The sequence below is a fragment of the Euleptes europaea genome, chromosome 5 (assembly GCF_029931775.1).
Source record: "Euleptes europaea isolate rEulEur1 chromosome 5, rEulEur1.hap1, whole genome shotgun sequence".
In the NCBI taxonomy this organism is placed as follows: Eukaryota; Metazoa; Chordata; class Lepidosauria; order Squamata; family Sphaerodactylidae; genus Euleptes; species Euleptes europaea.
In genome coordinates, this window is record NC_079316.1 from 82,580,595 (window position 1) to 82,601,628 (window position 21,034).

The following is a 21,034-nucleotide window of genomic DNA, read 5'->3' on the forward strand; positions in this document are numbered from 1 at the left end:
AATAGGCACCTAGCTATGAAGTTTGCTATTAAGGGAATGATGCGGGGGGGGGGGGGGAGGGAACAGCAAAATTGTAGAATGCAAGACAAAAGAGTTTTCCCATCAAAGTTTCTGGTAAAGTATCTTGCCACTCACTAGCCATTGCTTAAAAATATCATATAGGGAACCGGGTCTTGATAGCCTAAGAATAAGGCAGTTATTTTCAAGTTTCCTTTCTCCCCAAAGGGAACCAAATAAATAATTATTGTTGCTGGAAGAACGTGCATACAGGAGATGGCAGCTTCTGGTCTTTGAAATCGAAACAATTGACAAAGTTTAGGAGGTAGAACAGTCCACAAGCAAACAAGAAGGGTTTCTGCTACTGAAATATCAGCTAGGTTCAAATGGAAGACCTGAACAGCATTAAGTACTGCAAAATCCAATGTGTTTCCCCAAACTTCCCAGTTCTACCAGGCAACAGTTTCTGCTTTATCCTTTTCAGTACCTGGGGTAAAAAACATAAGGAAGGCCATGCTGGATCAGACCAAGGTCCATCAAGTCCAGCAGTCTGTTCACACAGTGGCCAACCAGGTGCCTCTAGGAAGCCCACAAACAAGACAACTTCAGCAGCACCATCCTGCCTGAGTTCCACAGCACCTAATATAATAGGCATGCTCCTCCGATCCTGGAGAAAATAGGTATGCATCTTGACTAGTATCCATTTTTACTAGTAGCCATGGATAACCCTATCCTCCATGAACATGTCCACTCCGCTCTTAAAGCCCTCCAAGCTAGCAGCCATCACCACATCCTGGGGCAGGGAGTTCAACAATTTAACTATGTGTTGTGTGAAGAAATACTTCCTTTTATCTGTTTTGAATCTCTCACCCTCCAGCTTCAGCAGATGACCCCGTGTTCTAGTATTATGAGGGAGAAAAGCTTCTCCCTGTCCATTCTCTCCATACCATGCATAATATTATAGACCTCCGAGTCTCCCCTTAACTGCCTTCTTTCCAAGCTAAACAGCCCTAAGCGTTTTAAGTGGTTTAATTTGCTGCCATTCACCCAAGAGCTAAAGGTGTTTATTCAGGAAAGGGTGTCGTTATTCCGCTGTCAGATTTTATAAGCGGTTCCTTTCCAGCACGGAAACCTACCTGAATATCTTCTACTGAAGATGCCCTGCTAGAACTCCATAGCCGTAAATCGGTGTCCCCAACATGGCTGCAATTTACTGGTTCAGTTTGCTTTTCTTTACGCTGCAAAAGGAATCAAACAATATTTATACAGTTCAAATGCATTTTGATGCAGTAAGCTCCCGGTCATGGTAGAAAAAAGTGCTCTCATTTGCACTCCATCCTTCAGGAAGGAGCGGGCTGTGAAAACATGCAACCTGGCTTTCTCTGTCAGGGCACCCACAGCTTTCTGGACCCGCCACGGATGGTTTTTCAATACTCAGTGCTGGCTCAACAAAAGGCATTAACTAGAGAGAAGGTGCCATTAATTTTGTGACTACTTTGACTTAAATGTAGATTTAGCATGATCTGCCCAGGTTGTATTGTTGGTTTATGCTGGTTTGATTTGTAAGACTTTTTTTTTGGTAAGCACTCAGAGTAGCAAGCTTTGGATAGAAGAGTATGGCTGATAAAAGCTTAAAACAAGATGTGGTCAACTGCTCCTAGTTAATGTTAGTAGCTCAAAGTATTTCAAGCACCCGCAATTTTACCCAACAATGCTCAGGACAGGAGACCCAGGACAATATTTTAAAAAACTTTGCTTTGCACTCAAAGAAACTTGAGAAAACTCATGGACAGCCCTAAACTCTAGGATGTAGCCACCATGCAGTTAAATGTAGCCAGCTGACGTTGTGGTAGAACAGACTGCCCCATGTTAACAAGTTCGCATTGGGGTGGGGGGGATGAATTCCGAGCCTGCCCATCTGCAAAGGTCCAATAACTAAATCTTGCAAGGCAAGATCAGAGCCACTAGGATACAGTCTGTACTGTCCACAAAGACCCTTCCCTAAACTCTTGTAATGAGAGGAAATGGAGGAAATGCATAAAACAGTCCCCCCCCTCTCCGTCCACTGTATCTGAAAAGCCTCCCCCATGGACAGGGTGTCATTGCCTGCGAGGGAGAAGAACCTCTGTGCTTTCCGGGTAAGTCTGGTGGCAAAGAGATCTATTTGGAATATAGAGTCCAAATACTTGTCCTGGATGGACCACTTGTGGTTCTTATGGAATGTCCTGCTGAAGTGGTCCGCTGAAGTGTTCTGTACCCCTACGATATGGAAGGCCCAGAGTGAGATCCTGTTCTCCAGGGCCACTCTTTAAACCTTCTGGGCCTCTCTGCTCCCTTGCTTGTTTAGATACTAGACCGCAGACATGTTGGGGTTACCGCATTTTGTATTCCCAGCGATGTATTAAGAGTTTGAAAATGTTGTAAAAAACATCGCTTTAAAAGGGTTTTGGGATACCACGACTTATAAATGGTTGGAAGACGTCTTCACAGCTAAAGGGGCCAAACAAAGTGCGAACAGTATTTTTTATAACATTTTCAAACTCTTAATACATCGCTGGGAATACAAGTGCGGTAACCCCAGTTGTCTGATTGGATTAAAACTCTGGACCCCCACAACGTATCTGCAAAGGAGGTAAGGGTATATCTTATTGCACACAGTTCAAGCAAGTTAATAGGCAGACCCCTCGCATAACTGTCCCAAAGGCCCTGCACAGAAAGAGTCCGATGAGCACCCCAACCCTGGAGGGAAGCATCAGTTGCAACGGTATTATCTGGGACCCGAAAGCTAAACGGGATACCGGACAAGAGACTACGGCCAACAAGCCACCAAGACAAGGACCATATAATGGTCCGGGGGACCAAGAAAAGGTGGTATTGTGGTAAAACCCAGGGATCAAATTTTCTGATGAACCAGAACTCACGAACCAACGTGACTCGAAGAAAGAAAAACACACTGAAAAGCAACAACTTCCAACTCTAAACAAAGTGCATGCTAGAACACGTCCAATTGTGTCAGCGGCAGAGAAGGAACTGAGGAGGAGGGGGTGCATCTCTCTGGAGCATGTGACAGTTTAGGAAGGAAGCCGTCCCATTTGCTGTGGAGGACAGGAGTGCCCCCTCTGCGGGCTAGAAATTGCCATCCAGTGGCAGGCTGAGCGCAGGCACAGTACCAATGTGGGGCTGCATTGAAGACCAAAGATTAATGATTGATACAAGAGCCTCTTTGTAAGATTGTGTGTAATTATTCAAGAAGTGGTTTATATAATGTGTTGGATTCAATTGATAATCGGCACTAATCAGGCCTCAGGCTGAGCTGTGTTCTGACAGAAGGCCCACCCGTTCCAAGTATTATTGTTAAAATCCCGAAGGTTACCGCTTTACAGCCATGGAGATCTTCCACTTTACGTTGCTCAGCTTCTACTGGTATGGGTAACATCGTGATTTTAGAGTTTACGCAACAACTTTGCTTCAGTTCCTTGATAATGTTGTCTCTCTCAGCCAACTGCCTTCTAATTTCCTTTAGGGCAGTTTCATGATCCTTAACAACAACAAAAATTAAACATTTTAGCTATAACAGTTTGAATGGATTAGTAAAACACAAAACTTTGAGAGTATCAATACAAAAAATCTGTTAGATTTGTATAACCTAGGTAAAATTAACGGAGTTACTGGGGAAAAAAATCAATGTGGAAGTTCGCCTTAAAGAAATTAAGATCCTGAAGGCACATGCCAAAAGAAATGGCACATGACTGCTCCATTTGGTTAGGTCTGTCAAGAGCAACGAAGAACTACAAACCCAGCCCATACTCTCCTCATGAATCACCAGTCACAAAAACCATGCCAGGTTCTTACTGGAACTTCGGTCACAGCTGCAGCAATCTTGTTAAAAACCCAGGGAATGTACAAAGCAAAATGTTTTAGCTGCCTAGCCTACGTTCGACCATCTAGTCTTTGAGGGCGACAGGTCATTTACCTGGGAAAATTTAATTTTTTAAATTTAAAACCTTGCTGGCTGCCTTTCTACTCAAATAGGTCCCCCAAGGTGGCGAACGTCAAAATGTTTCAACATTTAAAATAAAGCAGATCTAGAATAAGAAGTAACATCATTTATTTTGTGACTAAGAATGTGTCTACCGCCCAAAAAGCACAATAGGCAGAATAATTCTGTCTGAGGCGAAATCCATACCAAAAAAGCCTGTAGAGGGGGGGGGGGGGAACCCAAGTACACGGACCTGTGTGGAGGTTTTCAGGGCTGTCTTTTTCAGCTCTTCTATTTCGGCATCCTTTTGTGCGTTGCTAGAAATCAGGGAGCTAAGCTCAAGTTCCAAAGCTGCCACGAGCTGATCTCTCTCAGCGCGCCATTTTTGAAGGTCGTTTTCTTTTTCTGCCACAAGCGTTTCCTGAAGCGAGGACAAGAGAACATAAGGCATGGAGGCGGTCTTGGTTACCTCAATGAATCGGGGTTTCAGTGGGAAATTCAAACCAGCCCAAGCTGGACCAGTCTGAACTAAGAACCTATTAGTAGAAAATGCCAATGTGGGCTTTAGTGCTAATGCAACTCGATTCTTTGTATTAATCCTTATTCTGAGTGTCAAGTGGACTCTGTTTGCATGGACACATGTGTAGGTGCATGTGTCCCCTTGACCACAAACAGTAATGGAGTTCCTTGAAGGAAAGGTGGAATATAAATGTCATAAATAAAGTCATGGTTCAGTTAAACAAGTAATTTGGAAAGACAGTCAACTACAGTCATTTCATGCGAAGCCCGCTCTAAGTTTGCCTTGCTTGGCAAATTCCCTGAAGAGTCAGCTGAGTTCGGGGGTTACCGCACTTTGTATTCCCAGCGATGTATTAAGAGTTTGAAAATGTTGTAAAAAACATCGCTTTAAAAGGGTTTTGGGATACCACGACTTATAAATGGTTGGAAGACATCTTCACAGCTAAAGAGGCCAAACAAAGAGCGCACAGTATTTTTTATAATGCTTTCAAACTCTTAATACATCGCTGGGAATACATAGAAAGTACGAACAGTATTTTTTATAACATTTTCAAACTCTTAATACATTGCTGGGAATACAAGTGCGGTAACAGCCTTCTTGGCAAAGAAGCTCCTATTGGGAGAAATTCCACAGCTTTTGTTCCAAACTACCAAGTTCTGCGCTGTTGCTATTAAAATACGCAGAACTTTGCTAGAGAAAGACTGTTAAAATACTCCACAATTTTATAAATCTTAAGGAGATAATTTTAACTATGTGTTGCTTTTATTGACCTTATATTTTTATTTATATAAGCAAATTGTAATACCACTGCACAGTGCTATTAAAGGTAAAGGTCTCCTGTGTAAGCGCCGGGATGGGGTGACATCACATCCCGACGTTTCCAAGGCAGACTTTGTTTACAGGGTGGTTTGCCAGTGCCTTCCCCAGTCATCTTCCCTTTAACCCCAGCAAGCTGGGTACTCATTTTACAGACTTCGGAAGGATGGAAGGCTGAGTCAACCTTGAGCCGGCTACCTGAAACCAACTTCCGTCGGGATCGAACTCAGGTCGTGAACAGAGCTTTTGACTGCAGTACTGCAGTTTACCCCTCTGCGCCATGGGACTCTTGTGTGTGTGTGTAAAGTGCCTTCAAGTTGCAGCCGATTTATGGCGACCCCTTTTGGGGTTTTCATGGCAAGAGACTAACAGAGGTGGTTTGCCAGTGCCTTCCTCTGCAGAGCAACCCTGGTATTCCTTGGTGGTCTCACATCCAAATACTAACCAGGGCTGACCCTGCTTAGCTTCTGAGATCTGACGAGATCTTACAGCGCTATTAAGTCTAGACAATTTGACGTATTTGATGTACTAACATTTGATTGGTCAATTGACTGTATTAATAAATTCCAATTCTGATCCAGTCATTTCACACTATGAAAAACAAGCAGGAAGGAACTGGAATGCCGCAAGAGCCTGCATGGATTTTGCAGGCTTAAACTATTACACTGAAAATACGTTCTGGCGCTGTGCGAATCTGACCATTTAGTACTCACCGCTTCTACCAGCTGCTTCGCATGGTGTTCTCGATCTCCAGCAAATCTCTTCATCTCTCGGTTACGATGAATCTCCGCTTCCTTTGCTTGGGTTATGAGGACCATTTTATCTGCCAACCACTTTTTGCGATCTGTTTGATGTTTTTCTTCACACTCCTGTTTTTAAAACAAATCAGAACTGCACCCAGTCTTCTGGGGGACCTTGGAAGGCTCTCAAAAAGTTAGGTTTTCGCTGTCACAGACTTCAGGAAGAACACGTCATTCTTTTCTATAAAATTGCATCAGTCTATCAAAGGCATTAAACACTCCCAAGATGTTTCTAAAGACGACAGAATCCTTTGTCATTCAACTATAGACTATCCATTAGATGGCTTTGTCATTCGCAACAATACTGTTTTGAACCCATTCCTGTCACAAAAGGCAAAACAAGCTGCAGCTTCATTTAGTGTACCCAAGGTCCTCAGTACTTCACTGTTCCATCAAAGCTAGGAATTAATCACCAGTGGCTGGATTACTTTGAACTTCCATTGAGCTTTCCTGCCAGCCCAACTGGTGGGGATGAATTCATGGCTATACCACACCCTTCAAATATGCAGAGATGGGTATTTTGCTCTGGCAAAGATTAAGCTGACTTTCCAATCATAGAAAGACACAAGGTTTCATACAGCCAAGCCCAGAGAGATGAATTATGACCTTTAGGGATTAAAACAGCAATGGTACACAGTTACTCCTGGTACCTAGATGCTTGTGCAATCGCTTCAAGAAAGGCAGACTCAAACCAGTGATGGGTCGGTCATGTTCCTTCCTCACCTAAGAACCAAGCAGTTAAGCCTTCCATCCTTCCGAGGTCGGTAAAATGAGTACCCAGCTTGCTGGGGGTAAAGGGAAGATGACTGGGGAAGGCACTGGCAAACCACCCCATAAACATAGTCTGCCTAGTAAATGTCGGGATGTGACGTCACCCCATGGGTCAGGAATGACCCGGTGCTTGCACAGGGGACCCTTACCTTTTACCTTTAAGACTTCACTTATATTTTGTGCTGCTTCTCAGCCCGATTCTGTTCCTATTCCAGTTATTCTCTGTTATCCTTGAAGAAATTTCTCTTTGATAACAGGATACTGTGCAAGTGGTGTCAACAAACAATTGACCTTGGATACCACCTTTCATGAACATAGTGATCCTTTCCATTAGCTCTTCTTATAGAACTAAGAAGGCTGCAAGTTCAGGCCAATACATAACCTAAGAAGAGGTGAGGAGCTGAGGGGCTCAACAATACCAGGGAGCAACTAGGAAGTAGGTCCTAACCAGCACTAGAGGCAACAGGAAGAATACAGGTTTCGAGACATGTGCATTTATAGCCAAAAGCGCAAGCTGGACACACTTCTGAATGCTTTACTATATGGTACACTACTCCACTAGAATATGGCACAAACAGTCCAAGTTACTATGATGGGTCCAAGTCAGACATGTCCATGGAAAAGCGTAACGTATTCAACGTGAATAATACTGTTTCGACCATCTAATCCTGGCAGTAATTTTGGCTCCATCACTGAAGAAAATAAACCCCAATAAAGTAGAGCTTCTACCGGTCCCTACATATTTTAAAGGCAGCCAATTACTGCCAAGGGTCACCATATAAGCAGGTTTCGTTCCACAAGCTTGGAACAAAGCTGCCTCCAGTCCTTAAAGATAAGTTTGGCTTCTTGTTGCACGTTACCTTCAGTTTCTCTTGCAATCTCTCCAGGTCTTCACTAGGCGACTTGGCGGTTGTTTCACATTCTGCATTTGTGCGTTGTTGCCCAGAAGCACTTCTCTGCTCCTCTAGCTCGTGGTACTTCTTTTTCCATCCTTCCAGCTCTACGTTTTTAAGAGGTTGAAAGAAACTGCGTGAGCTTCATTATTAGAGACTGCAGGCATTCGTGGAGTTTGCTACTGACATGTCACTGATGTGACGGAAAGGTCCAGAAACGTGGAGCCAAAATAAATGTGAACAATTTCAAATGGCTTTTTGTTGATACTGCTTAGAAAAAAAAGTTAATGAGCCTTGCATTTATTTTTTAAAATGGAATTCATTTGTCTTCCTCATAACTTACCAGCCACTAATCTTTCCATGTCTGCTGTCCTAGCCTCAAGGGCTTGATCTTGTGCTGACTGAGTCTGTTCTTGCTCCTCTAAAGTCAGTTTCATATATTCAATGATCTTCTCCTTGGAACAGAGATCTAAAGATTTAAGAGTACACCTTCTTACTAGTATCTTTTCTCATACTGCTTCTCTAAGGCGTAAAAAGGTGCTCCTCTCAGTCAAGGCAAGGCTTTTTTTACATTAGTGCACAAAGAACCGCCGCTTGTATTTGCTTTGAGTTAGTCTTTTGGGGGGCAAACCCTTTGCTTCATTTCATGCTATGGGTGGACAACAGCACAGCAGAAGCACCCAGGCTGAACATTACCCAGTCAGAAAGGCAGAATCCCTCTCGGATTGCCCCCATTTCCATTCATGTCTTATTTTAAGAGCCAAAACGCACAGTCCTTAAATATAAGTTTGGCTTCTTCCTTTTCTCTTCCCCCCATTGTCCCTTTTCTTTAATTCCTCCTCTGCTGCTTCCCTCTTTTCCCATCCTTCCTCTTTCCCTCGTGGTGTTCCCATATCCCCGTGTCCTCCGTCCCCATCCTTTCTCCCTACCCCCACCCTGAACTGAGTGACACTGAAAATGGGCACTGATGCATGAGCACCTTAAAATAAAGCCCTCCCTAAGGTGGAGTAGTTTGGGTGCCAGCAGGATAGGATTAGTTCAGATGTTATTTTAGATTGTGCTAACTTGTATTATACTTGTATTTTCTTTATTACACTTTCTACTTATATGATGATGAAGAAGAGTTGGTTTTTATATGCCGACTTTCTCTACCACTTAAGGAAGAATCAAACCAGCTTACAATCACCTTCCCTTCCCCACAACAGACACCCTGTGAGGTAGGTGGGGCTGAGAGAGTGTGACTAGCCCAAGGTACCCAGCTGGCTTCGGGTGCTGGAGTGGGGAAACAAATCCAGTTCACCAGATTAGCCTCCGCCGCTCATGTGGAGGAATGGGGAATCAAACCTGGTTCTCCAGATCAGACTCCACCACTCCAAACCACCGCTCTTAACCACTACACCATGCTGGTGTAGTGTTAGCCCTCATGAGCCCGGCTCACCAGGGTACAAATAAAATTTATTATTGTTGTTGTTGCGCATTGTTGCAGGCGAAGCCCTGGACCAGGGCTGGGGTGCTAGAGAAGGAGAATGTGAACTCCCTCCCACCACAAACATTTTGCCAATTGCAGGTGTCCCCCCAAATTGGTTTTACTCCTCTAGGAAAAAACAGCAACACAATATTGGGTTTTTTTTCTTTTTGCCGATACCATGATTTAGAAACATGGTGGGGTTCAATTGGGGAAACATCACTGAGTTTACGACAGGGAGGTAGCTAACCTGACCTCTCTTGTGCTGCAAGCCAGATGTTGATATTGTTGGCCAAGCAGTGACATTTGGAGAGGGATCTGCTGTTTTAAAGTTTTCGTGGCGTGACTAGGGGAGGGCTAGGTGGATTTTTTAGGTGGTTTTTTTTATAATGTATACATGAACACATGAAGCTGCCTTATACTGAATCAGACCTTTGGTCCATCAAAGTCAGTATTGTCTACTCAGACCGGCAGCGGCTCTCCATCCTTGTTGGAAGGACAAGATCTACAGTTGACAAAAACAGCCCTTTATCTTCAAATACACTGCCTCCAGCAGGCTCTATAGCGAGGCGGCATAGGAACCATCCAAAGAAATGCATAAAACGGTTAATGAAATTTTGACGACACAATCTTCACAAATCTTTTAGCAGCTACTGCAACTACAGGGCGGTACATGAAAATCTTTTATCGAGGCTGCTAAAACCAGAGCTCCTTTTTTTTTTCCCAGTTGATGACAATAAAGACAGGGAGTAAAAATTTCTCCCTATCGCACAAGAATTGCTTGAACGGTCCCCTCCCTTTTTTTGCTAATCCTATGCTAACTTGAGTTGGAATAAGTCCTCGTTATCCCAATGGGACATGCTTCTGAGTAACCGTGCTCAGGTCTGTGCTGCAGATCATGCAGGGTTTTTTAAATTCCTTCTTTATTAGGACAGTCAAGAGCTGCCCCCACCCCATCTCGACAGTTCACTGGAGTGAGCACTGACCGCTAGCCCCTCCTCAACTCAGTCTTGCCTTCTGCCTTGCAGTGGAATGGTGCACAGGCCATCAGTCCTCATCCAGTACGAAAGCCTCACTCTGCTTGTAACGGATGCTGCAAACGTTTGGAACATTCTCCGGTCAAACAAGCATGCCTTGAAATAGGCAAACCTGTTCAACATTTATTTAGCAACAGTTTTTTTAAAAAAATTATCAAACTTTAACCCATGTAATATGGTTTACGATCCTCATCAGCAATACCAATTCAACAAGCACCTGACATTAACCAAGCTTATGCTGTGCTTTAGTAAGACATGGGGGGGGGGGGGGAAACAACCCTTGGCCATCACATACCTTCACACGCCTTCTGGTATTGCTGTAAAATATCCTCCAGTTTCTTGTTAACTTCTTCCTAATTTGGAAAGGTGGGGGGGGGGGGAGGAGAGGAAGGGTAGTCACAGGTGAGATCCAAAGATAAAGCTTCATTAGACAGCGACCACTTAAACAGCAAGCCCGCTGCTCTATGACAGATTTCTTTTCAGTAGGCACCTGAAGGGGTAAGTTCCAGCCAAATATTTTGAGTGTGGAGTTTGCAGTTAGGTCTTCTCAGTGGGAGAATGTTAAGGAAAAGCTTCAACAATTCCCTCTCCCTACACACTCTTTTGGACTATAGCGTAACACTGGCTTGATCTGCACTCAGGATAGTAAGATGCAGCAACCACTGGTAACAGAGCAGCAGTTTTTGGCAGAATGTATCAATATGCCAGGTAGAAACCCAGCAAAGAGCTGCATCTATATGATTACTGAAAAAATTCACAAAGATGTTGCTAGATCCTGACTATTTCTTCCTAGACTTATTTGGGGCACACACGTGATAAAATATCTTTTTAACCATGGTCTTTTATGCACATGTGTGTACCAATTAGGCTGGCCAGGTTACCTGCTTTGGTGGGCAACCTCCCAACATTGATCTGCATCCCCCGCCACTGCTCAGTAAATTGGTGGAGGGGAGAATGGAAGGGGCAAAATGTTAATTTCCGCAGCAACTGGAAGTGACATCATCATGTTGTGGGACACTCTAGGATTCACACCCCCAGAAAAACACCCTCTATAGCAGAGGTTACCAAACTTTTTGAGTCATGGAGCACGTTTCAGGAGAGAAATTAGTTACAGAGCGCTAATTTTCACCTAGCACCTATATACTAAACGACAGTAGTATTTTTCTTTCCAATCTCTTCACGGAGCACTAGGAGATGCTTCGCAGAGCACCAAGCGCTCCTTGGAGCAGTTTGGGAACCTCTGCTCTATAGTATCATAGAGTTTCAGGTGAATGTTAGAGAGACCCGGGATGTGGCGGCATTACTTCCAGTTATGCCGCTGGAAGTGACACCGCAGCATCTCAGGATGCCGCTTGTGTAAGTCCCGGAACCTCAGTCTCCCGGAGGTGGCCAACCAAGGGCTGGCAATCCTAGTGCAAATGTCAGTGCAAATACTTGTGCATTTAAAATGCATGATAGTATAGTCCTAAACTGAGGTATACTCTTCTGATTCCACTGAAGTCAATGGGTTTAACTGTGCTTAGGACTGCACTGGGGGGGGGGGAGTTATTAACTTCCAGTGTTATCCTTGCCAATCCTTAGAGGCCATTGCAATCACCTCCACTGCAGATGGGGGAAGGGACAGAGCTGAGTAGTGGCTTCCCTATTCATGGTGCGACTTGAACCGCAGACTTCCTAGCTCATATCCTTATCTACTATACTATGCCAGCAATTTGGATTTTGCGATTACCTTGAGAACTACCTGTATAACAACAAGGAGCTGCACTACAGATATTTCATGATACCTTCTTAAAATGCTGGATCGTTCGTTGCTTGATTTCTAGTTCCTCAGCCAGCTGGATTTTAGATTTTTCAAGTTCACCCACTCTATTCCGCAGTAATTTCTCTTCAGCGCGCATAGTGCACACCTATAAAAACAGAGGCACGTAAGGCAACCCCAGAGAATACTAAGTGAAAATAGTATAAATGCTTTATTATGCTTCCCCCCAAAAAAATACACGTTTGAAAGCATGCTTTCAGGCCTATGCTGATAGCAAATCACACAATTCCAATTTAGCCGGTACGCGCAGCAGTTTTGTGCGCTGCAGAACAGGACAAAGTGTATCCAAGTACGTCAGGACGCTACCGTTTGAAAACCCCAGCACACTTGGAAGACTGTTCCCAGGTTTTTGAGAGGCAAGACTAAATGGACTATTAGACACTAGGCCATAAAAAAAAACTCAAGGAGAAAGAACTATTAGATGAGCCAGATAAAGACCTCCACACATTAGGTTGCATGCAATGTAAAGTTTCTGCTAACAGGAGGGAGAAGGAAATTTTTGTCAGTTCCCCCCTCCTGTTGCTGACCTGCAACTCCCCGCCCCTCCAGTAGCAGCATATGAGGGTTATTTCAGGTCATGGTAGGAAGCTAGGAAGTCCTGCACCATTGATGGAAACATCAGTTTACACAACTAACCCATACGTCATCTGCAGTGGCAGCTACCCCAAGCTGCTAAGAAAGGAAATGGGGGCGGAGTAGGGAGGAAAGAACAGAAGACTTGCATACAGACTGAAGGACGGCCAAACAGCCATCCTTACAAACCTCTCTCTGAACTTGCTCAATCTGTTTTTTGGCATCAGCCAGCTTCTCTTTCAGGTCTGCGTATTCTTCTTCTTTCTGCTTGATTTCTGCTTGCAGACGGGAAGAAACGGCAGTGCTTTCCAGGAGATCTTCCTTCAACCTGGAAAAGGGAAAATATAACCTAAAGGAATTGGTAACAAAGACCGATCAAGTCTCTTTTTGGAGACGCTGCATGCTGTTCAACTTGGTTCCTGACCCTTACCAGCAAGGCCCCAGCAAGTATCATCCACAGAAAATGGCCGGAGAGCCAGCATGGTATAGTAGGATTAAGAGTAGTGGACTCTAATCTGAAGAACCGGGTTTGATTCCCCACTCCTCCACATGAGTGGCAGACTCTAATCTGGAAAACCTGGTTGGTTTCCCCATTCCTACACATGCAGCCAGCTGGGTAACCTTGGGCCAGTCACAGCTCTCTCAGCCTCATCTACCTCACAAGGTGCCTGTTGTGAGGAGGGGAAGGTGATTGTAAACCACTTGGCAACTCTTTAAAGGCAGAGAAAAGTGGGATATAAAACCCAACTCTTATTTCCAGGATCAGCAGGCCGAAACTGGTAGAAGCATCTGCTTGGTATGCAGAAGGTCCCAGGTTCAATCCCTGGCATCTCCAGTTAAAGGGACTAGGCAAGCAGGGGATGTGAAAGACCTCTGCCTGAGACCCTGGAGAGCTGCTGCCGGTCTGAGTAGACAATACTGACTTTGATGGGCCATGGGTCTGATTCAGTATAAGGCAGCTTCATGTGTTCATGAGTTTATTGTCACCACCCTGCCTTTAGAAACCCACTGAAATGGCACTCACTAAGTGACAGAAAAAAAAGATGAGTCTGCACATTCTCGCCACTCAGAAAAGGCTCCAATTATATGCCTACCAAAGAATAAAGAGTGAAAAATGTTTTCTCTACCACTTAAGGAAGAATCAAACAGGCTTACAATCACCTTCCCTTCCCCTCCCCACAACACACACCCTGTGAGGTAGATAGGGCTGAGAGTTCTGAGAGAGCTGTGACTAGCCCAAGGTCACCCAGCTGGCTTCATGTGTAGGAGTGGAGAAACCAACCCGGTTCACCAGATTAGCGTCCACCACTCATGTGGAAGAGTGGCGAATCAAACCCAGTTCTCCAGATCAGAGTCCACTGCTCCAAACCACCACTCTTAACCACTTCACCACGCTGGCTCAAAAAGCAGCAAATTCTGTAAGGGTTTTGTAATCCAGCAGGTGAAACTTTGAAGACCACTACTTTAATAGCTACATAGCAGCCTCTAAGTGTTGGAATATGGGGCACATGTTGAAACTGTGGGGCCCACTCAGGAGGGTGCACGAAACCACTTTCTATTTACTCATTCAAGCCCATTAGAATGAAACAAAAAAGAAAACCCCAATATAGCAAACACAGAAATTTAAAAACCAAAAACTATTTCTAAAGCTTTATTCTGCAAAATATTCTTAAACAATAAATGCGGTTTGATCCTATGGTTAATTTCTTTGAAGAATCAAGTCCAGCAGTGTTTGGAGGGACTTCCTGCAGTGGTGCTCTTCCTGAAGAAGAATATGCCGTTGAATCACAACCAACTCATGGCAACCCTATTTACAGGCCATTGTAGGCGAGAAGCAGAGGTGGTTTGCCATTGCCTTCCTCTGCACAGCAACCCTGTCTTCCTTGGTGGTCTCCTTTCCAAGTACTAACCATGGCCAACCCTGCTTAGCTCCCAACCTCCGATAAGCCCAAGCTAAGCTGGGCTCTTCCAGCTGCTAGAGCTGGCTGCAAATTCATAGCAATTTCCTTGGAAAAGGCACAAGGAGAAAACCTGAAGGCACGCCATTATTCATATTGTATTTCTCGGTCACTCTGTGCCTGGAGATGCCACAAGTATAAACATACCAGTTGACAATTATATGTTTAATGTAAACACACAGACAATACATCTGGACAATACGTCCCCAGCCCAACTAATTGAAGTTAAATGGGCAATCCAATAAGTCACCAAGAAACACAAGCCAAATTTCATTGTAGAGTTGATGCTCGTATCTGTATATGGCTGGGGAAAAGGGGGTTACTTACTGCACCATAGCTTGCTTGGATTCCTCTTCCTGCTTTTCCAGAAGTTCAATAGTAATCAACTTCTCCTGAACTTCTTCCTTGAGCTGCAGTTCCTGATTGCTTAAGCTTTCGACTTTAGATTCCGAAACGGCAAGTTTCCCCTGCAGGGCACGCACCCCCCTTTCTGCAACTAAAACAGCAGCGTCTCTCTCTTTGAGTGCTTGTTCCAAAGCAGATATGTTGACCTCTTTTGCTTGACACTGTTCCAAGAGGCTGTCAAGGTTTTTTATTTTCTCAAGGTAGTCAAGAACTTTCTTCTCCTCTGCCCTGTATTTCTCAGAAGAGAGGGCATTTTCCTCTCGCAGATCCTTTAAGCAATCGAGGAGGCGCTCTTCTTCCTTTAAGGATGCTTCTACTTGACAGGTAGCCTCGCTCATCTGGGACTTCAGCCGAGACTTCTCTTCTTCAGCATCTGCGGTCCTCCTCTGCAGTTGCTCTGCTTGCCGTTGGAGGTCTGCGATCTGACTGCTCTTCTGAGAAGAAGCATGAATGATTTGCTTGCTCATTTCCCAGATGCTTTCGATACTGCAGTGAAATGAGCTTCTTCGACCCAGGCGGACATGAATTTCTTCACGCCCCTCTTTTGAAAGCTCTCCCCTCTCCTTCCGATTTGACAAGTCAGCCTCTGCTGAGGGGCCATCTGAACCTAAGCTGCTTAGCTCGCCTATTTTTACCTCAACTGCTTTTACTTTTGATAGTTTTTCTGCAGTCATTTGGCTCACAGTCTCTAGTTTTTCAAGCAGCATCTGTATCTTTTCCTCTTGTTCCTTATTTAGAGATTTCAGGGCAACTAACTCAGACGTTATTTCCTCGCTGTTGGCCTGCTGTTGGTGGAGTTCTTGTCTCAAGCCAGAAGCTTGTTCCTCCGAAGAAGAAAGTGCCTGGGACAAGCTAGCTACTTCTCTAGCCAAGCCCTCGCTCTTGCTTCTTTCTTTTTCTAACTGCTCTCCAAGTGCAGCCAAGTGAACCTCTAGCATTTTGGCCTTTTGTTCGAGTTCCACCATTTCTCTCTCTTCCTTGATAAAACATGGCCGAATTTCTTCAGGTTGCTTTGTCCCTACGCCGTCTTTAGAACGGTCACTAACAGAGCCTACAAATGTTTATTAAAAAAATAGTTACTTGGATTGAGCCAAGGCAATATTTATTGTTTACACCAAGCAAAAACTTCTCAAAGGATCTCTGAGGAAGATGTGAGATTACTTTAATAAGAATTATGTTAATTTGGAAACAAATATGTATGATCACATCTGCAGCCTCTTTTTAAAAAATTGTAAGCTTTTTTAGCTCAAACTTTGGATCAAGTGAAGCCAGCCAACTTGCCTTGGGACATCTAAGAAGTGTGAGCACTGTCCGTGAGCAAGGTTTTAGGTGAGCTTCTTTTACTGTTCACCCGGGGCAAAGCACCTCTTGTGGATTGAATAGCCTATGCCAAGGTACCCAGACCTTGTAAGCCATGGTTACACATCTAGAGAAGCCATTCTTGACTGGTGGTTGCTTCAGTTTAAGGAACAGCAGCCTGAAAGTGCCAAATATGAGTAGGAAGTAAGAAGTGTCCAATTCCAGAAGGAGCCTGATAAACCAAGGATGCATCGATGTGCAATCTTTACCCATCTGGATGCTTCACACACAACTGCTTTTTCAGGGCAAGAAGAAAATGTGGAAGTGATCCAGTTGCTGCTAAATCCAGCACAGATTCAGCCTTATACAAGGCAGCGCAGACTTCAGAAGACCAGTGATCCAACTCAGCTACTGCTAGTTTTGATAGCTGTTCCACTCTCCAAGAGAGTGATAAGTGATCAAAAGGAGAATAAATGGAGGAAGCAGAGGCACATTTCCTCCAGTCTCCTGAATGCATTCTTTTAAGAAGTGCTGCTTATTAGCAGGTGGGTGGAAAAAATACCGTTAAATAGCAGGGGGATCTAAACAGATATAGAATGCTTATTTATGCAAAATGTGCTCTAGAATCAATTTCTCAGTGAAATTTGAAAGCTGCTTTAGATATAGTCTCAGTGACCATAAGCGATGTAGGTATCTTTTCAACTCAGTACAGAGTATCCAGTATATAGGTTACTGTTATAGTTTATTCACATATGATTTCTCGGTGAAAGGGAATATCTGATCAAAGAGATCTATTCCAGTTCCTGGAATGTTTTTCGTACCACCATTCTTCCAATAGCAAACTTCACTGTTGAGTATGCTCTTTATATTATTTGGGCCTTCCAATCCCAAAGACCCTACCAGCATACTACAAATCCCTGACAGAACCCAAATACAGAATCTTACTTTCAAAAGCCAGATTAAATGCCCTGCCTTTAGGGGAACTAACAGGTAGATTCAAAGGGATACCCTTTTCCAAGAGGCTTTGCGACTGCAAATCAGGGGAGCTAGTTACCATCTGGCACTTTTTCATCAAGTGTAAAAAGTATAATGCGGCTCGAGAAAAATGGATTTCTATCTACATTCAAAAATGGAGACTTATAGAAAAACAGGAGCTTGTAGTCAACCTACTACTAGCCACTGACCCAAACGTGACTTTGGCCATTGCAATATTTCTATCCATGGCATTAAATAATACTCCTAAATTTTAAATTGTACAATTATGTATATTTATAACAATGTTTTATGGAAGTTGTAAATGTAATTTTTATACTTGAGTTGGTATATTTAATAATTATGTTATTTCCTAAAGTACCATTTTCCTGTGCTCACGACTGATCGGTCTCTGAACATTAAATGATACTGTTGAGTATTATTTTTTTAATATTAATTTATACCCTGCCTTTGTCCCCAATGTGGTGTATATTCTTCTCTTCCATTTTATCCTCACAGCAACCCTGTAAGGTAGGCTGGGATGAGAGTGTGTCACCAGACCAAGGTCACCCAGCAAGCTTCCATGGCAGAGGAGGGACCTGATTCTGTATCTCCCAGATCCTAGCCTGGCACACTAACCACTACACCATAACAGCGAACACAAAGGCAGCAAAATGGGCCCAGTTGTAGATAAGGTTGTGATTCTGGCACACTCCCCCAAACAAGTTTAAGAGAGGCAAAAACCAGTACTGAATAGCTGTTGCAAGCTGACTGCCGCTGAGTCAGTTACATATAGCTGGAAAGAGGAAGAGATGGGAAAAACTGGCCTGCTCAACTTAAAATATCCTGGCATATGTGGGCTCCAGGGAGAATCTCTCAGCTGCCTACACACACACCCTCAACCACAGGCCCTTACTTCATTGCTAATTTTATTTGACCATTACAAGGGCCAATTTAGTATAACAAAGTAGCAAAGAACAGTCCCAGAGGTAGGGGAAGAGAAAATATATAGATATAGATAGATATAGACACACACACACATATTGCTCTGGACAATAAGGAGGAACATTTTCCCAGGTGAAGGCCCTTACTGGGACATCCTCCTTGCTGTATAGTTTTCCCATTAAGGAAGAAGAAAAACAAAAACAGCTTTCTAAAGTAAACCAAAACCTTTATTCCAGTGGAGCTACCAATATTCCATCTACACACCCACGCCAACCATGCCCTGGCCAAGCACCAAGCTGTTCCAGATATTGTCCTTCTTACAGGAACACTGAAGATACCTGTCAAGAAGTTGAGGTCTCTCAATTTCTTGGATTGTATTATTTCTTTTGGTTCAGGCCTAGAAGCCTATGAATTCTGTGTTGTTGGGATTTTAGACCAGCAAAATAAGTTTCCTTTTGAAAACTCCCTCTCCTTCTGTAGAGGGAGTAAGGTAAGCCCCAGCTGGTGCTCGTTAAAGCCTTCTCTCCCCTTTCTGGAATGCAAGGCCGTACATTGCCATAGTAACTAATCGGTCAGCCATCATGACGATGTTCAGGTGCCGGGAGTTCTGCAAACTTCATCACCTGAACACCTTTTAGTGAGTCAGCATTCTGACCAAACGATTAATTACCAGCTAATTGCTTTCATTTTCTCAATTGGCCTCTATGAGCTCATCCCTTTGAGAAAAGGGATATAAGGACAAACCAGCCCTAAGCAAACTATGCACGCTTTGGGGTAAAGCAGGAGAGCCGTGCTGGCGGCTTCAGAACCCATTTGATTTTGGCCCTTGAGGGGGAAACTCTGGTCAAGCTGACCTGCTTGGAGAAAACTTTGGACAACCTTTTGAAACTTTTGAATGCTGGAAGCATCTTTGAAACTTCGTAACTATAAATCTGATGCAAGAAACCTTTGCCAATCCTTTTGAATCAAGAAAGCTTTTGAATGTATTAGTTAGCTATGCTAAATAGTTTATTATTTTATTGCCTATCACTTCATGAAACCCTTTTTCTTTCCTGTAAACCAGTATAAACCTTATAAATAAATTGTTAGCCTTTAAATGGATTGTGTCTTTTGATTTTGGGATTCCAAGCCTAAATACTAAGTGCCTTGTGTGAGTGTAAAAATCACCTACCAGAAACCTAAGACAGTTTTGGGAAGTGTGAACAGTCCTAGCTAGGCCTCACCCTGGCAGGAAAAGTGTTACACTGAATTTGGAGCTTGGCTGGAGGTACCCTGGACTCCTTGCCTGGAGGCTCACCCTTTGGACCCCAGGGTTGGTGGGAGCTATCCATTAAACTTGGGGTGAAAGCCTGGAGTTTAATGTTTTGTCCCTTTTGGGAAACTTTTGACTAAACCAAAGCAGCTCCAGCTGGTGGAGGCTGGTTGGAGCTCTTTGACAATACCATATTTTACACTTGTTCCACAATAGAAATATAACAAGCAGAAAGAAAAACTGGGTTTCTAAGAACAAACGTTTATTTTGACTTTAAAAAATAAAAGCAATTCAGCATTCATGCAATATGCATAAACATATCCAGTTTGAAAGCTGGCTGTATTCTCCTTGGCCATTAACGATTATGTTGCTATTTTGTGTTAACTCTCATCAACAAGTAACTTTTGACCTCAGAAGTCTCTTTGCATCTGTAGAACAGGAAGGAATACCTTGCTTTGCAGGTGGGCCTTCTTCGTCCCTTTCCAAATATCGTTTCCTCCCAGTATCCAGATGTTTCTCTAGTGACTCACTAGAATAGGCGCAGTTTGCTTTCTTGTTCTGATTCTCCTGTTCCATTTGTTGTTTAATAGTAGTGATTGTGTTCTCCTGTTTTAAAGTTATAGAGGAAACTCTTTTAGACATCTGTGCTTTTCAAGTTTTAAGTATTCCTCCTAGGCAAGTAAGTAGCTGGCTTAATAAAGCGAAAGAATTGCTTAGGAACTGTGAATTCCCTACCAAGATGCTTTATTTAATTTCTTAGGACTACTCAGCCACCTCTAAGAGCATACCCGCAGTGCTAGATCAGACCAGAGGCCCATTTAGCCAAGCAGCCTCGCCCACCCCATATAATAGCCAGCATGTACATGAGGACACAAAGTTCATGAGGACATGAAGAAGAGTTGGTTTTTATACACCGACTTTCTCTACCACTTAAGGAAGAATCAAACTGGCTTACAATCACGTTCCCTTCCCTCCCCACAACAGACACCCTGTGAGTTAGGTGAAGCTGAGAGAGCTTTAAGAGAGCTGTGACTAGCCCAAGGCCACTCAGCTGGCTTCATGTGTAGGAGTGGGGGAAACCAACCCAGCTCATGTGGAGGAGTAGGGAATCAAACCAGGTGCTCCAGATCAAAGTCCACTGCTCCAAACCACTGCTCTTAACCACTACACCATGCTGAACTAAGCTGCTGTGGCTCCCCATTGGGGAGAAAGACGAGGTATAAATGAATAAGCAAACATTTAGGATAGAATCCAAAGACGACATCAGTGTATACTGTAGATCTGGGGGAGCTTTATTTATTATTTATTTTTAGACTTATATCCCACTCTATATCTCGGCCAAGGCTGGGCTCAGAGCAGCTAACAGCCATTAACATCATACAATAATCAAACAATATTGTATAAAATATAAAATAATTTATTTACAGTTAAAACTATCAATGCTCCACTCTCAAGTCCAATTGTCACCCGTTCTTTGGCGCACAGGGCTGTGGCCAACCCGGGAAGAACAGCGAGGGTCCCTTATCAAATAGC

General features: G+C 43.7%; 1 protein-coding gene across 1 annotated transcript in view; it reads right to left on the bottom strand.

Annotated features, from left to right (window-relative positions):
• KIF20B (kinesin family member 20B) overlaps positions 1-21,034 on the bottom strand; it is a 52,730-nt gene that overhangs the window by 9,640 nt on the left and 22,056 nt on the right. Inside the window, exons 18-28 of the mRNA XM_056849617.1 lie at positions 19,951-20,107; positions 14,956-16,084; positions 12,860-12,998; positions 12,063-12,185; positions 10,574-10,631; positions 8,120-8,245; positions 7,744-7,883; positions 6,026-6,181; positions 4,230-4,397; positions 3,371-3,535; positions 1,134-1,235 (exon numbers count right to left, since the gene is read on the bottom strand). Coding sequence (XP_056705595.1) covers positions 1,134-1,235; positions 3,371-3,535; positions 4,230-4,397; positions 6,026-6,181; positions 7,744-7,883; positions 8,120-8,245; positions 10,574-10,631; positions 12,063-12,185; positions 12,860-12,998; positions 14,956-16,084; positions 19,951-20,107 — 2,463 coding nt within the window. The remainder of the gene's footprint in view (positions 1-1,133; positions 1,236-3,370; positions 3,536-4,229; positions 4,398-6,025; positions 6,182-7,743; positions 7,884-8,119; positions 8,246-10,573; positions 10,632-12,062; positions 12,186-12,859; positions 12,999-14,955; positions 16,085-19,950; positions 20,108-21,034) is intronic.